The sequence below is a fragment of the Cyanistes caeruleus genome, chromosome 24 (assembly GCF_971803275.1).
Source record: "Cyanistes caeruleus chromosome 24, bCyaCae1.hap1.1, whole genome shotgun sequence".
In the NCBI taxonomy this organism is placed as follows: domain Eukaryota; kingdom Metazoa; phylum Chordata; class Aves; order Passeriformes; family Paridae; genus Cyanistes; species Cyanistes caeruleus.
The window spans coordinates 1218537-1231858 of NC_141724.1; the positions used below are offsets into that span (position 1 = coordinate 1218537).

Sequence of the window (13322 nt, forward strand, 5' to 3'; positions counted from 1 at the left end):
AAAATCATAAAATAAGCATAAAAAAAATCTTAAAAGAACCATTAAAAATCATTAGAAATCATTAGTATTCATAAAAATTATAAAATAAAAAAATAACAAAAATAATAAAATAATCACAAAATATCATAAAGAAATAAAGAAATCATAACGAAATCAAAGAAATCATAAAGAAATCATAAAGAAATCATAAAGAAATCATAAAGAAATCATAAAGAAATCATAAAGAAATCATAAAGAAACCATTAAAAATCATTAAAATATTGTTAACAATCATTAAATAAATCATTAAAAAATCATTAAAAGATCATAAATAAATGTATTACTACATCAGACATTTCAAACTTGCCAGTCTGCTCCTGATTTTAGCGATTTCACTCACAGGCACAGTGCTGTAAAGCACCCCAGGACCTCTGCTCTCCACAGGTCACTGTCACCTCTGCAGAGCCGTCAGGGAAGGAGCAGCCAGGGTTGCACCGGATCTGCACGGACTCTCCTTTGTTATAGTCAGCCTTGACTGGAACCAGAAGCCCATTGGGGACCTCTGGGGCAGGACACACCTCTGCAGGAGCTGCCACAAGAACTTGGAACAAGTTTAGTGAGAATGCAGTTTACTTCATAGTTCAGCAACTCATTCCACAAATACAACTTGATTTCGTGTAAGAAAAATAGCTCAGCACACGTCAGAAGTTTAACTTTACCCCAAATTTAAATACAAATATTCCCTGCAGAAAATTTAAAACATCACAAAAATGATCATAATCATCATAAAAATGAATAAATGTAGGTATTCATTAAGGTAACACGAGTCTATGATGAGGCAGCTCAGAAATCCAAGCTGGTTCATTACTCCTCCGAGCTCTAGAATCATTTCTAGAAAGCAGGAGCTGAAGAGCTGCCTAGAAAAAGACACACAAAGATTTCCACTACTCCAGAAATACTACAGCTTTCCTCACTGTGCATACTCCTCCTTCTCTGGATCAAATATTTCCTCCTGCATTCCACACCTTTCCTCCTGCCTTCACCCATGAAATCACTAGAACACCATGATGCTCTGTTTTAGCTAAAACACTTTTAACACACAAAAAAATTACAGAAAATCTTACTTTTCTCACAAGCTGGTATTGGAGGAACCCAGGTGCTACTTTCTTCACAGGTAATTACCTCTGCTCCAACCAAGAAATAGCCTTGTTCACACTCAAACACAACTGAGTCCTTGTAACTGTAGGAATTTCCAAATCCAGATTTTTTTCTCCCATTTTCAACTCTGGGGTCTTCACATTTGACCACTGAAAAGAGGCCAAACATTTGTTAACGCCAGCATTTGTCAATAAATGAAAACAAAAGCTTGGAAACATTTGTTAACACAAACATTGCACCAAACACAACATCCTTTTCCTGCGTGCCAACTTCCACCACTTTTTTTGGAGAAGAACCTTTGTAAAAACATTGATTCCTGCACTTCCATAGTGACTGTGTTTTAAGGAAAAGGATTTTTCCTAATCCAACCCCCACATCCTTGCCCTTGACACAATTTTTCTGTGGGATTTGTGGTCTCCCAGCTCCTCCACTTTGGCCTTGTCACTTCTACCAACAAGACACTCACACAGTTATTTTTCAAGATTTAACTTAAATTTTAGTCATATTCTGTCTCATAACTCCATCAATATCCACCACGCTGACGTGACCTCCACTGGAACTGTCCCAAACTTTGTCCCAGAGCTTTTGTTCCTTCTTTCCTAGAGGCAAACTCCATCCTGCTTCCCAAGAAAGGGACAGACACTGCAGCAAAGCATTAAAAACCCCAACAACCTCGACATTCTGGAGGTGGCCCACTCCAAACTCCGTTGGAGTGTTCATCAGACATGCAGTGGATCGTGGCATTGCCAATGAGGGAGAAGGGATCGCTGCCCTTGGGAACATCCTGACACCTGTAGGTCACTGAGCTCTGGTACACGTAGCTGACCCTTTCCTCGTAGACCCCGTTGGCTATTTTGGGTGGTGGCTCACAAGGGATTTCTGTAAATAAAGCACAAGAATTGGTTTTGCTGGGTTAGATGGTTCATCTCAAAGAGCAAGCCTTGATTTAAAGGTCATTTCGTTCTAAATCTGACACAGCTACCCAAAATCACACAACATGAGGTTGATTTTAATATAAGATGATTACCACAAAAACTGACATTTTTCAGTGGTCATTCCTCAGGCACAAGCCAAGTAGTTAAGAAAAAAAAAATCATTCCTGTTTTCCCATCATTTTTTATACTGGAAAGTTGGTGGTAGAGCTGTTTGTAAATTAATTACCACCCCCCTGAATAGGAAATCAGACCCAGCAGTAATTTACTTACTTTCACAGGAAGGCAGAGCTGCACTCCAGCCAACACCTTCACCCTTGATATCACAGGAAATCTCTTCACTACCCTGTAATCTGTATCTGAACAGGTAAAAATTTTCAAGAAGTGAAACTTAAATTTCTCATTTCTCCAACAAGCACCAAAAAATTCGTTCTTATAATTAATTCTGTTCTGTCCTTAAGGGGACATAACACACCGAGGTTCTGCTGTAATGAGAACAGAATCTTGTTTATTTTGCTGACAGTCCCACTTTGAAAGCAAAACAGAAACAAAAGAGACATCCCTAAGGAACTGTGGAGGTCTCACCATTTTCAGAAATACCCTCTAATATTAAAGTCCTAAAAATTACCAATACTCAAGGAGAAAAAAAACCTACTTAGTATTTTTGATTTAATTATTCAATAATGGAAGTTGATTAATATATATTTACTCCCTCTGCCACAGGAGCATTAAAAGAAGTCACTGGAGGTAGCACTCAAGTTCTGCAAAATCTCACTAGAAAGCTTAGGGTTGATGCAAAGAATAATTAAACCAGGGAATCAAATTAAATTCAGCTGTAATTTCATTTGTTACAGGTAGAATTCGGATTTCAGGTCAGAACTAGAACAGAAAATTTGAGTTTGGTTCAAATCTGGTGTAAACATAAAAAAGGATTCATTAACTTCACCAAAACACTTACCCTTCTTTACAAAAAAATGTCAATTTTGAACCAAATGTAAGATCTGTTGGATCAAAATAACCATTTTCCAAGTCTCCTGGGTATGGACATTTTCTCTCTGGGGGAAGGGAAAAAAAAAAAAAAGAAAAAAAAAATATCTACATTTTTGTAGTTACATACAAAGACAAAATCTTATTGCTCTTACCCACACCAGCGTTTTCCAAGCTTTGTTTAAAATACAGCAAAACCCCAATTCCCACTTGCAAACCAAGTGAAAATGTTAAATATCAGCGGGGAAAAAGAGGAGGGGGGGACAAAAAAAATTACCTGTACAGAACACGCCCTCGCGTGACCACTGCAAATCATCACCACACGTCCAGGTGAGTGACATCCCCGTGACCCTGATGTATCCTGGGCGGCAAATAAAGGAGATTTGGCTCCCAGCTGGAAAATCCTGCATTTCCATGGAGCTCTGGCTGAGCTCTGCGTACTGCAGCCGCTCTGGCCTGGGACATGAGCCTGGGAGAGGAAGGAAAAAGCAAAACAGCACCTTAGCAACAAGGAGAGAAACGCACCGAGGTGTAGAACAGGAGGATGAAGCATTCAAGAGTGTTTAAAGATGTATTTAAGTCGTTTCCAAATTTTTAGTTTAAGTGCATCCAGCATCCAGCTCCACACGTGTGTAGGGCATTGTTTCCTCGAGTTTTTTAGTCATTCTACCCAGACAATGCACTTCCTTCCAGACCCTAGATTTTGTTTGTTTGCCTCTTTCTGTAGTTAAACACACGACTTAACTCACCGTACACCCATCCCGTTTGCTGCCTGAAAAACAAACCAGCCCCACTCACAGAGCTCACTGTGATGGAAAAAGAAAGCGGAGCTTAAAATCGTCTCCAAGGCCGTACTGGACAGAGGTTTCAGCACAGGTGTCCCTGCCCAGGGCAGGGGTGGGATGGGATGGGCCCGGAGCTCCCCCCCAGCCCAAGAGCCCCGCGGTTCCGCGATCCAAAGCCGGCGCCACCGCCCAAACCCCCGTGCTTCCACCACCGCCCTACAGCCATTTCCTTCCTGCCTCCCCTCGCCCCCCCGGCAGGCCCGAGGGCACCTCAGGGACCAGAGAGCAGGGCACGATCGCCATAGACCCCCATGATCCCCATCCCTCCTCCCGGCCGCGGCCCCTCAGGGGGCTCCACGCCGCGCCCGCCGCTCCGAGCGCCCCTTCCCCAGCGGCACCGCCCGCCCGCCCGCCCGCGGCGGCAAAGAGCGAGCGGCCCCTGCTCACCCTCAGCCCGGGCTCCGCCGAGCTGCCACAGCAGCAGCGCGGGCAGCAGCAGCGGCAGCGGCACCGGGAGCTGCCCCATCCCGCAGCGGGACCGCGGCTGCGGCCGCTCCGCTCCCTCCCGGCGGCAGCGGCGGAGACGCAGCGCGGGGCCGGGTGCGCATGCGAGGGGCCGCCCACACGGCCCGCCCTCAGCGCGGCGCCGCCATGGCCGCCGCTCCCTCAGGGGCTCCTTCAGGGCCTTCTTCAGCCGCGGCGCCCTCAGGGCTCCTTCAGCCAGGGCTCCCTCAGCGCCTCCTTCAGCCGCGGCTCCCTCAGGCGCGGCTCCCTCAGGGTCTTCTTCAGCCGCGGCTCCCTCAGGGCTCCCTCAGCCGCGGATCCCGGGGGACGCTGCTGGGACACCCGGCCCCTTGGTCACCGGGACTCGCCGCTACTCTCTAACAGCATTCAGGCGGTTTCCAGGCACGGCTGGTGTAATGAGTTTATTTCAGTACTAATGACGCAATCCCAGCTCAACGCATGCTCGGGGAAGGCTCTGTTTGACCCCCAAGGTGTGATTTTTATTAGCGTAATAATCACTGTTCGGTTGAAAAGTGCACAGGCCGTGAGTATTTTGCCAAATGCATGCGGCAGCACCATGATTTACTTCATCATTAAATCTAATTCTTTTGGAGATGCACTTGCTCCACTCTTCGGGTCTCCCTTTTCATGGATTAGGATTGAAAGTACACAAAGATTTTTCCACCACAGATCGCCCTGATTTAAAGTAATCTTGGAATATATGGACATATTCCACATTTTACACTGCCCTCAGCGCATTACAGTCCTGGGTGCGAGGAGATCAAACCCTTCAATAAAATAGAACAAAAAATAAATAAATAGACAGCCAAAAAAAAATAATAAACCCAAAACAAAACAGAAAAGACTTAAAGATCTGAAAGAAGACACAGAATTGTAATCATCAGCTTTTATTAGGTTAAGCATTGGTAGAAGAATGCTGCACATAAGCATTGCTGGAAGGAAATAAAGATGTAAATACAGCTGTAATTAAGACATTAATTAATTAACACCTTGCCCAGGTGTGTTTTGGTGGGTGCAGGGAGACAGGGAATGGGGGTTATGTTTCTGTCTGCCAAAGCTCAGGTTTATCTTCTTGGTTATCCAATTTTTTGGGGATAAAGGAAATATTCTTCATCAGGAGCAGCGCACAGAATTCCCTCCGAGGCAGCACCTGCACTGTGCCATCTGAGCCTCGTTAAATCCTCACAGTAACTACTGAGAGCAGAAAAGCATTCAAGATTTACAGTAAAATGTCCTTTTTTGGGCACAGAATTCCAGTCTCCATGTAAGCAGCGTTTCCTCGGAGCCCGGTGCCTGGTTAGCAGCAGCACGGATGCCCAGCCTAGGGGAGATGATATCCTGCTGTTGAAATTAGAGCTTTCCTGTTTTTCTACTGATTTCTAGAGATTCCATCGCCACCCGCAGAGGGAGGAGGGAATTTCTGGGAAATGCTTTGTTTCAAAGAAATCACCCAGCTGATATTGTTTGCGTGTCCCACTTTGTAGGTTGAAGTGCTGCTAACAGTGAAAATTCACTGTTGGCTGCAATAGACCCAGAAAGCAGATTCACTTGTAAGTAAAAATACCATTGTAGCAAGTGTGAAAGCAATAAAAACCCCCAGAAACCAAGTCCAGCGTTCTTTTCTGAGTCTGCTGCAGCTGAGACAGTTTTCCAGTTTTTTCATAATCTGTACAAGTTAAAAGCAGCTTTAAATCAGAAGCAAGGACTGGTCTGGAATGTCTGACACCCAGATTGTGGATGAAGGAAAGACACGCTTTGAGGGCAGTGTCAGAAAGAAAAATAGGATGCTTTAAAAGCCCAATACATTTAAAACATCTTCTATTCAGGAAAAGAAAATATGCTATCAGAAGATGAGAGGGAAAGAGGTTTTTATTTGAATTATTGCATTAGGAAAGTATTTATTCAAGGAGACAATGCAGTCAGCAGTATAAACAAGTGACAGTATCGTTATTGCAGCTCCAGCAGGTGTTTTGTGCCGAGGAGTGTAAATCCTTACCTCCTATGGCAGACACAAGTCTTTGTGCTCAGTTGCTGAGTTCAGGGGGGTTCTGTAATTGTAGTTCTCATAGGTACGATAATAGCTACATGGAAAAGAAGGAAACAATGAATTGCCTCGTAAAAGAACACTGGGTTTGGTTTCCTTTAAGAAAGAGAGGCCTGAAATAAAATGACACAACCACTCCATGGATTCCAGGCTGTATCCCTGACACAACCACTCCATGGATTCCAGGCTGTATCACTGACACAGCCACTCCATGGATTCCAGGCTGTATCCCTGCACAGCCACTCATGGATTCCAGGCTGTATCCCTGCACAGCCACTCATGGATTCCAGGCTGTATCACTGACACAGCCACTCCATGGATTCCAGGCTGTATCCCTGCACAACCACTCCATGGATTCCAGGCTGTATCCCTGACACAACCACTCCATGGATTCCAGGCTGTATCCCTGACACAGCCACTCCATGGATTCCAGGCTGTATCCCTGACACAACCACTCCATGGATTCCAGGCTGTATCCCTGACACAACCACTCCATGGATTCCAGGCTGTATCCCTGACACAACCACTCCATGGATTCCAGGCTGTATCACTCACAAGCCTGAGCTGAGGGTACAAAATGACAAGGCCTGGACACACTGAGGTAAATATTTGGAGTGTATCAAGTGTATAAAGCTAGGGACTTGGCACCAAGGGGCAGGAATAAACATCCAGAGCTGCCTTACCCTTCCTTCTGCTTGGAGATTATTTTCCAGACAACGCCTGCCCCCAGGAGCAGCAGAACTGCTGCGGCCGCCGCTCCTGAGGGAGAAGAACCCAGGTTATTTTCACCGTGTGTTGTAAAGTACACGAAATGCACTACAGGGTGTATCTGCCAAGTAAGCAGAGGGAGGATGTGCCACTGAGGCCACTGAGCTGGGGACAAAAATGTTCATAAGATGCTTACCTAGGCCCACAGACCTGGAGTGGGAGGATGCTGGAGGGAAGGGAAAAAATGAAAATCAGCAAACTCTTCTACCAAAATACAACATTTCTCATCTGTCCTTAATCAATACCAATAAACCTTTTAGAATCATAGGATGGTTTGGGTTGAAGGAATCTCTGAAAGTTCATCTGGTTCCACCCCCCTGCCATGAGCAGGACACTTTCCACTATCCCAGGTTGCTCCAAGCCCCGTCCAGCCTGGCCTTGGACACTTCCAGGTGTTCAGGGGCAGGACAGCTCCCCCATGCCAGTGTCTGCTAAGACCTACAACAGCAGATTCCTTAAAACCACACCTTCTCCTTTGGTATATTTCCTGGTGTATTTCCTTTTTTAAAAAATACAGACATTTGCATGTTTAAAATAAATTTGCATGTCTCTGATCTTTACTTCCTTTACCCTTACTCATTTTACAGGCTGGCACGGGAGGGTCCCAGCTGAAATCCTCTTGGCACTGGGTGTGGCTGATTCCTTCCAGCACGTAACCTTCATCACATTCCAGAGTGATGTTAGTCCCAGAGCGATAAGTATTTCCTTTAATGGCTTTTTTAACACCTTGGACATCCGGGAATTCACATCTGATCTCTGAAATCGCAAGCAGTACAAAGAGGACATTTAGAGGGAACACAAAATACGAGAAACGCAGCTGTGGGTTGTTTAGGACTTGAAGTGTAAGCAGGGATTAATTCTCATTCTGCAAGGTAATTCCTTTATTCGTGGCTGCAGAAGTGGGAAGTGCCTCAGTCCCAGGCGGAATTCTGAGCAGCCAGGGAAGCTCAGACTCACCTTGGCACTGCGGGAGAGGCTGGCTCCAGGCTCCCGACACGGTGCAGGTGATGGAAGCATTCCCAAGCAGTGAGTAACCAGGATTGCAGCTGTAGGATACAGAGGCTCCGGAGGGAAAGGTGGCAGAGGTGTTGCCTTTGAGCCTCCCATTGGTGATGTTTGGAGGCTGCAGACACTTCCCGGCTGGAAAATCAGGGAGAGACAGACAGGATGCTGAAGGGTGGCCAGGGAGTGACCGAGGCTCTGTCCCTCTGCAGCCTCCACTGTTCCCTGCGAATTCCTTCCTGGAATTCCCTGGACTCAGCAGCCCGGACCCCTGGAACTCCAGCAGGCTTCGGAAAGGCTGAAAACCCCAGCTTGTTCTTATCACACATTCTGTACTCAGATCCAGACCTTCTACAAACCTTCCCCCAGGGCAAAACTTGTTAAATGTCCTTTGTTCTCCACTCTCTGCAGCCAGAACACACCTTGACAGACGGGAGGGGGATGGCTCCAGGCTCCAGATGCTGTGCAATAAATGGATGCTGTCCCCAGCAGAGAGAAGCCAGGCTCACAGGTGTAGTTTACAGATGTTCCCGGAGTAAAAACTGCTTTTGCTGGGCCATGGAAAGACCCGTGGGTGATATCTGCAGGCTTGGAGCAGTGCAGCACTGAAAACACAGACGTGCAGATCAAAACAGAGCTCAGAGAGCCAAGAAGGAAAACTTCTGAACAGCTGGGGAAGGCTGAACGCTCCCTCTGACCCCAACAGCCCTGCACAAACCTCTGCAAAGTTGCCTCAAAAAAACAGGACAGGTTGGGAAGAGGAGTTAGTGATTAATGAATCAAATCTTCAGGTAAAAGACCTACCTGGCTTTGTTGTGGTAGCAGGCTGGTGGTAAGGTGCTGCCGCTCCATCTAAATGCAGCATTAAGAGTTTAAAAACAAGAGTTTAGAAGCAAATAAAATGCACAAAATTACCTTCATTCCCCAGTAATACCTCAGTGTTACATTTCCAGGAAAAAAATCACTGCTCTCTGATAGTCAGTGTCCTGCAGCTACCAAATTCCTCTCTTCCAGGGAATGGGGAGATTGTAGATTATGGATTGCAACAAGCAGAGTGAGAAAGCACAAATCATGCCAATACTTACAGCATTACCCAAGCCCTGGCTGATCTCCTGTGTGTGAAGAGAGGCACAAAATGAAAGGAAAAAATTCTGTGTTCTCCTTAAAGCAGTTGGAGCTAACAGGAGAAATAAAACCACCTTTGGTTTCGGTGAGTGGGCAGAAGTCAGGAGCAATGTGCAATAATCCCCGAGAGCTGATTCTTACCCCGCTCACAGACAGGTACAGGTGGGTGCCACCTCCTGTCACCCTGGCACTGGGACGTGGGGTGGCCTCGCAGGGTGAAGCCTCGGTGGCACTTGAAGGTGACAGAGTCCCTGTAGATGTAGTGGGGCTTGGGGACAGCCACCCTCCCATCCTGGATCTGTGGGGCTGGGCACACCACCCCTGAGAGAGAAATCCAGATTTAGGTTTACATATTTAGGGTCAAGAAATCCATATTTAGGGCTACATATTCAGGGTCAAGAAATTCATATTTAGGGTTAAGAAATCCATATTTAGGGTTCCATATTTAGGGTTAAGAAATCCATATTTAGGGTTCCATATTTAGGGTTAAGAAATCCATATGTAGGGTTCCATATTTGGGGTTAAGAAATCCATATTTAGGGTTACATATTTAGGGTTAAGAAATCCATATTTAGGGTTAAGAAATCCATATTTAGGGCTACATATTTGGGGTTAAGAAATCCATATTTAGGGCTACAAAACCGTGTGTAATGAGCACATCCTGAAGTCTCAGTGTGCTCAGAAGAGTTTCACACTTAGGACTCAGAGACTCAGATAAGATAAATTCAAGAAGTGAGAGGTTTTAGTTCTTTTAGGTACCTTAAGGGTACCACAGCATCATATATATAAACATAGTTTTGTGGCTGTAAACAGAATAGTGTGAATATATTCTAATAAATACATGAAATGGGGTAGAAATCTGTCAGTGCTTTACTATCCCGACCTCATTGCCTCCCAAAGCAATTCCATCTGGAGAAAAGACTAATTGCAATGATCAACCCTTGCAAAACATCTTTGTGTTTTGGATAACAATACAGGATTTGGAAAATTCCATTTCAATCGTACTCAAAATACCACTCTTCTACTACAAAACATTTTTTTACTTGATTTCTTATTTATGGTTGTGAAACAAAAGGGGACAAGTCCCCGCAGGCATCTCACAACTCTGCAGTCTGCACTGCTGTGACAGATGAAAAGCTTACATCTGGAAGATTTTTAGAAGAAACCAAACATGCAAGCATAAAAAAACCACCCTATCTCAGAGGAATATTATGCTTTAATAGTCTTATTCCTTTAATTCTGTTTATTTAAAGGAAATGCTCTTTAATTTTAAGGACTTTATATGGCAATTCTGGCCCTGATCTAGTGGTGACCTACTTACTCTGACAGGTGGGAGGCAGACCGGTCCAGACAACATCTCTTCCCAAAATCTCACATCTCCTGTGGGACTGTCCAACCAGTCTGTACCTGGAGGTACAGAGAGACAAATATCAGCTCATACCAAATCCTTCACCTTGGATTGTGCCCTCCCCTGATGTTTCCTTCTGATTTCCTTCTGATTCCAGCTGATCGCCAAGGTCTCTCTGCTGGTTTGACACGAGGGAATGAAGGACACCAAATTCCTTCTTCTCAGATCCAAGAGGAGCAACACTGGCCCCAAAAACTCTGGGTTAGATTGGTCAGGTGATAAATCAGGACCCAACTGATTTCCAAAGGGCTGGAGCCTCCTTGTGTCATGGGCTTGCTCCCACTCTCAGCTCCTGCTTGAGGCCATCTGAGAAGGGAAACTGAAACTGGTTTGCAAATTAATCCATTGAGCACAGGAGGGGAAAATGAGACAATTCTCTCTTTCTGGAGAAGGCAACTATGGTGAAATTGGAACCAAAATTGCAGTTCAGACCTGCTGTGGGAGAAGAGCTGTGCAGAGGAGTGGGCTCTGATCCTTTACCCAACTCAGAGTCAGCAAAGGCAGCGTGGGACTCACCCTTGGTCACACGTGTGGCTCACGGTTGACCCGAAAAGGAGATCTGTCAGAACAACAACTCTGCCGTGCCTGGGGGACTCTGGGTGTTTACATTGCTTCCCTGGGAAAGAACAAGGCTGAGTTTAAACTCCTCTCTCGAGCTGTGTAGCACACTAGGAGGTTTCTTAAGGCTCTGTCCGAGTGCTGCCACCAATAAAGAAGTGATTTTGAAAAGGCTCAAAGCGGCCCAGACCTTGTGACTAGTAAAGCCATGTATCAACCTTTCCTTCAAGATTCCTCTAAAAAACCCACAAACCAGACAATTTCCAACAACCAACACCAAATGGATGGAGCTATTCACTTTTGCAGAACTCTAGGGCTTCAGACCACGTGCGGTTTTGGAGGCAAGTCAGAGTTTGGGGCACTCCGGGGCGTCTGGAGTGTCCCGGCCGGCAGCTGTAGCGCACGGTGTCCCCAACAGCAAATTCCAGCTGATTTCTGTATTCCCTGGTTAGCTCAGCAAAGGTGAGGTTTGGAGGTGCACCACAGCCACCTGTCAGGGGAGAAAACAGGGAGAAACGGGGATGTCAGCTACAGAAGTTGTTTTAAAATGTATTTTGAGTATGTCGAGCTTAAAATCGTTGTGCAATGTGGGTAAAAAGAGAGGAGGGTAAAGGATTCAGAATTTTGGGAAGAGTGAGGATGAGTCCTACAGGTAGAAAGTTCCAGGCTATCCACAACTCCAAGCTTAGAACCACAGTGTACCTGCACACTGAGGGAGAGGGAGGCTCCAGTTGCCAGAGTCGGTGCAGTAGATGGATGCCTCTCCCTGGAGGCTGTAGCCAGGGTCACAGCTGTAGTTCACAACCATCCCAGAGGGAAAAACCTCCACGTCCTGGCTGTTGTGCTTTCCTTTGTCAATATTTGGAGGTGAAGGGCATTGCAGCACTGAAGAGAGAGGACAAAAGGAAACTGAGAAAAAGGCAGGGCCATGATGCTGGGCCAGGATGGGGAAGATGGGCTTGTCCAGCCTGAGGAAAAGGCTCCAGGGAGAACTCAGAGCCTCTTCCAGTGCCTGAAGGGCCTCCAAGAGAGCTGGAGAGGGGTTTGGGACAAGGGATGGAATGACAGGGATGGCTTCCCACTGCCAGAGGGCAGGGTTAGATGGTATATTGCAAAGGAATTCCTCCCTCTCGGGTAGCCCTGGCAAAGGTGCCCAGAGCAGCTGTGGCTGCCCCTGGATCCCTGGCAGTGCCCAAAGCCAGGCTGGACAGGGCTGGGAGCAGCCTGGGACACTGGGGGGTGTCCCTGCCATGGCAGAGGGTGGGATGAGCTGATTTTAAGCTTCTTAAACTCAGTGCCATTGGAAAAGAATCACTATTTTCAGGAGTCTGCCCAAACCTTCCAAAGGAGGGAGTGGTAAAGGAGAAATTACAAGGCTTCAAGCACACAACAACTTAAACAAATTAGAAGCAGCTCCAAAACTTACTTTTGCAAAACTCCTTGGCTTCAGACCATGTTAGGTTTTCAAGACATGTGATGGTTGGTGATATCTGTGGCTGTTCCACATATCCAGGCCGACAGGTGTAGTTCACAGTCATCCCAACGGGAAACGCAGTCTGATTTTCATACTCCTCACTTAGCTCAGCAAATAGCAGCGGTGGTGGTGTGCCACAATCGGCTGCTAAAAAACAAAATGGGCATGAGAAATATGTCTTTAGCTAAAGAGAAACAGGTGCATGATAAGCACTGTTAAACACCAAGTTATTAAAGCATCTTCTGTGTAGTCTGACGTTTGTCTGAATGAAATAACACTCAGCATGGCACCTAATTTATGTGGTCTTAGAAAAAATGGGATAAAACAATGCCCAAAAAATAGTTTGGACAGTGTGGTGCCTTCACACGACTCTGGGCTGTAGAGTGCAGAAATCTTTAATTTTAGCATTAAAACACCCAAGCCTGTCTCCTTTTGGGAAACTTGAGCAGTGCCACCAGCTAGCTCCCAGCGCCACCAGAGCGCAGCTCCTGCGTGTGGCTCTGCCTACACCGGGCAATCCTGCAGCTTGGCAGGTTTGCCTGATCCGGGGTGAGCCTGGCACGGGATGGATGCAGAG

At 46.1% G+C, this 13322-nt stretch overlaps 1 protein-coding gene across 1 annotated transcript in view; it reads right to left on the reverse strand.

The window, feature by feature from the left end:
• Positions 1-13322, reverse strand: part of CR1 (complement C3b/C4b receptor 1 (Knops blood group)) — a 51130-nt gene that overhangs the window by 7184 nt on the left and 30624 nt on the right. Inside the window, exons 43-62 of the mRNA XM_086861553.1 lie at positions 12698-12889; positions 11974-12156; positions 11570-11761; positions 11230-11329; positions 10627-10712; positions 9447-9626; positions 8985-9032; positions 8603-8785; positions 8136-8318; positions 7749-7934; positions 7315-7344; positions 7094-7169; positions 6368-6447; positions 4289-4651; positions 3334-3525; positions 3028-3124; positions 2343-2428; positions 1810-2016; positions 1104-1286; positions 380-580 (exon numbers count right to left, since the gene is read on the reverse strand). Of these exons, the coding sequence (XP_086717679.1) occupies positions 380-580; positions 1104-1286; positions 1810-2016; positions 2343-2428; positions 3028-3124; positions 3334-3525; positions 4289-4651; positions 6368-6447; positions 7094-7169; positions 7315-7344; positions 7749-7934; positions 8136-8318; positions 8603-8785; positions 8985-9032; positions 9447-9626; positions 10627-10712; positions 11230-11329; positions 11570-11761; positions 11974-12156; positions 12698-12889 (3048 nt within the window). The remainder of the gene's footprint in view (positions 1-379; positions 581-1103; positions 1287-1809; positions 2017-2342; positions 2429-3027; positions 3125-3333; positions 3526-4288; positions 4652-6367; positions 6448-7093; positions 7170-7314; positions 7345-7748; positions 7935-8135; positions 8319-8602; positions 8786-8984; positions 9033-9446; positions 9627-10626; positions 10713-11229; positions 11330-11569; positions 11762-11973; positions 12157-12697; positions 12890-13322) is intronic.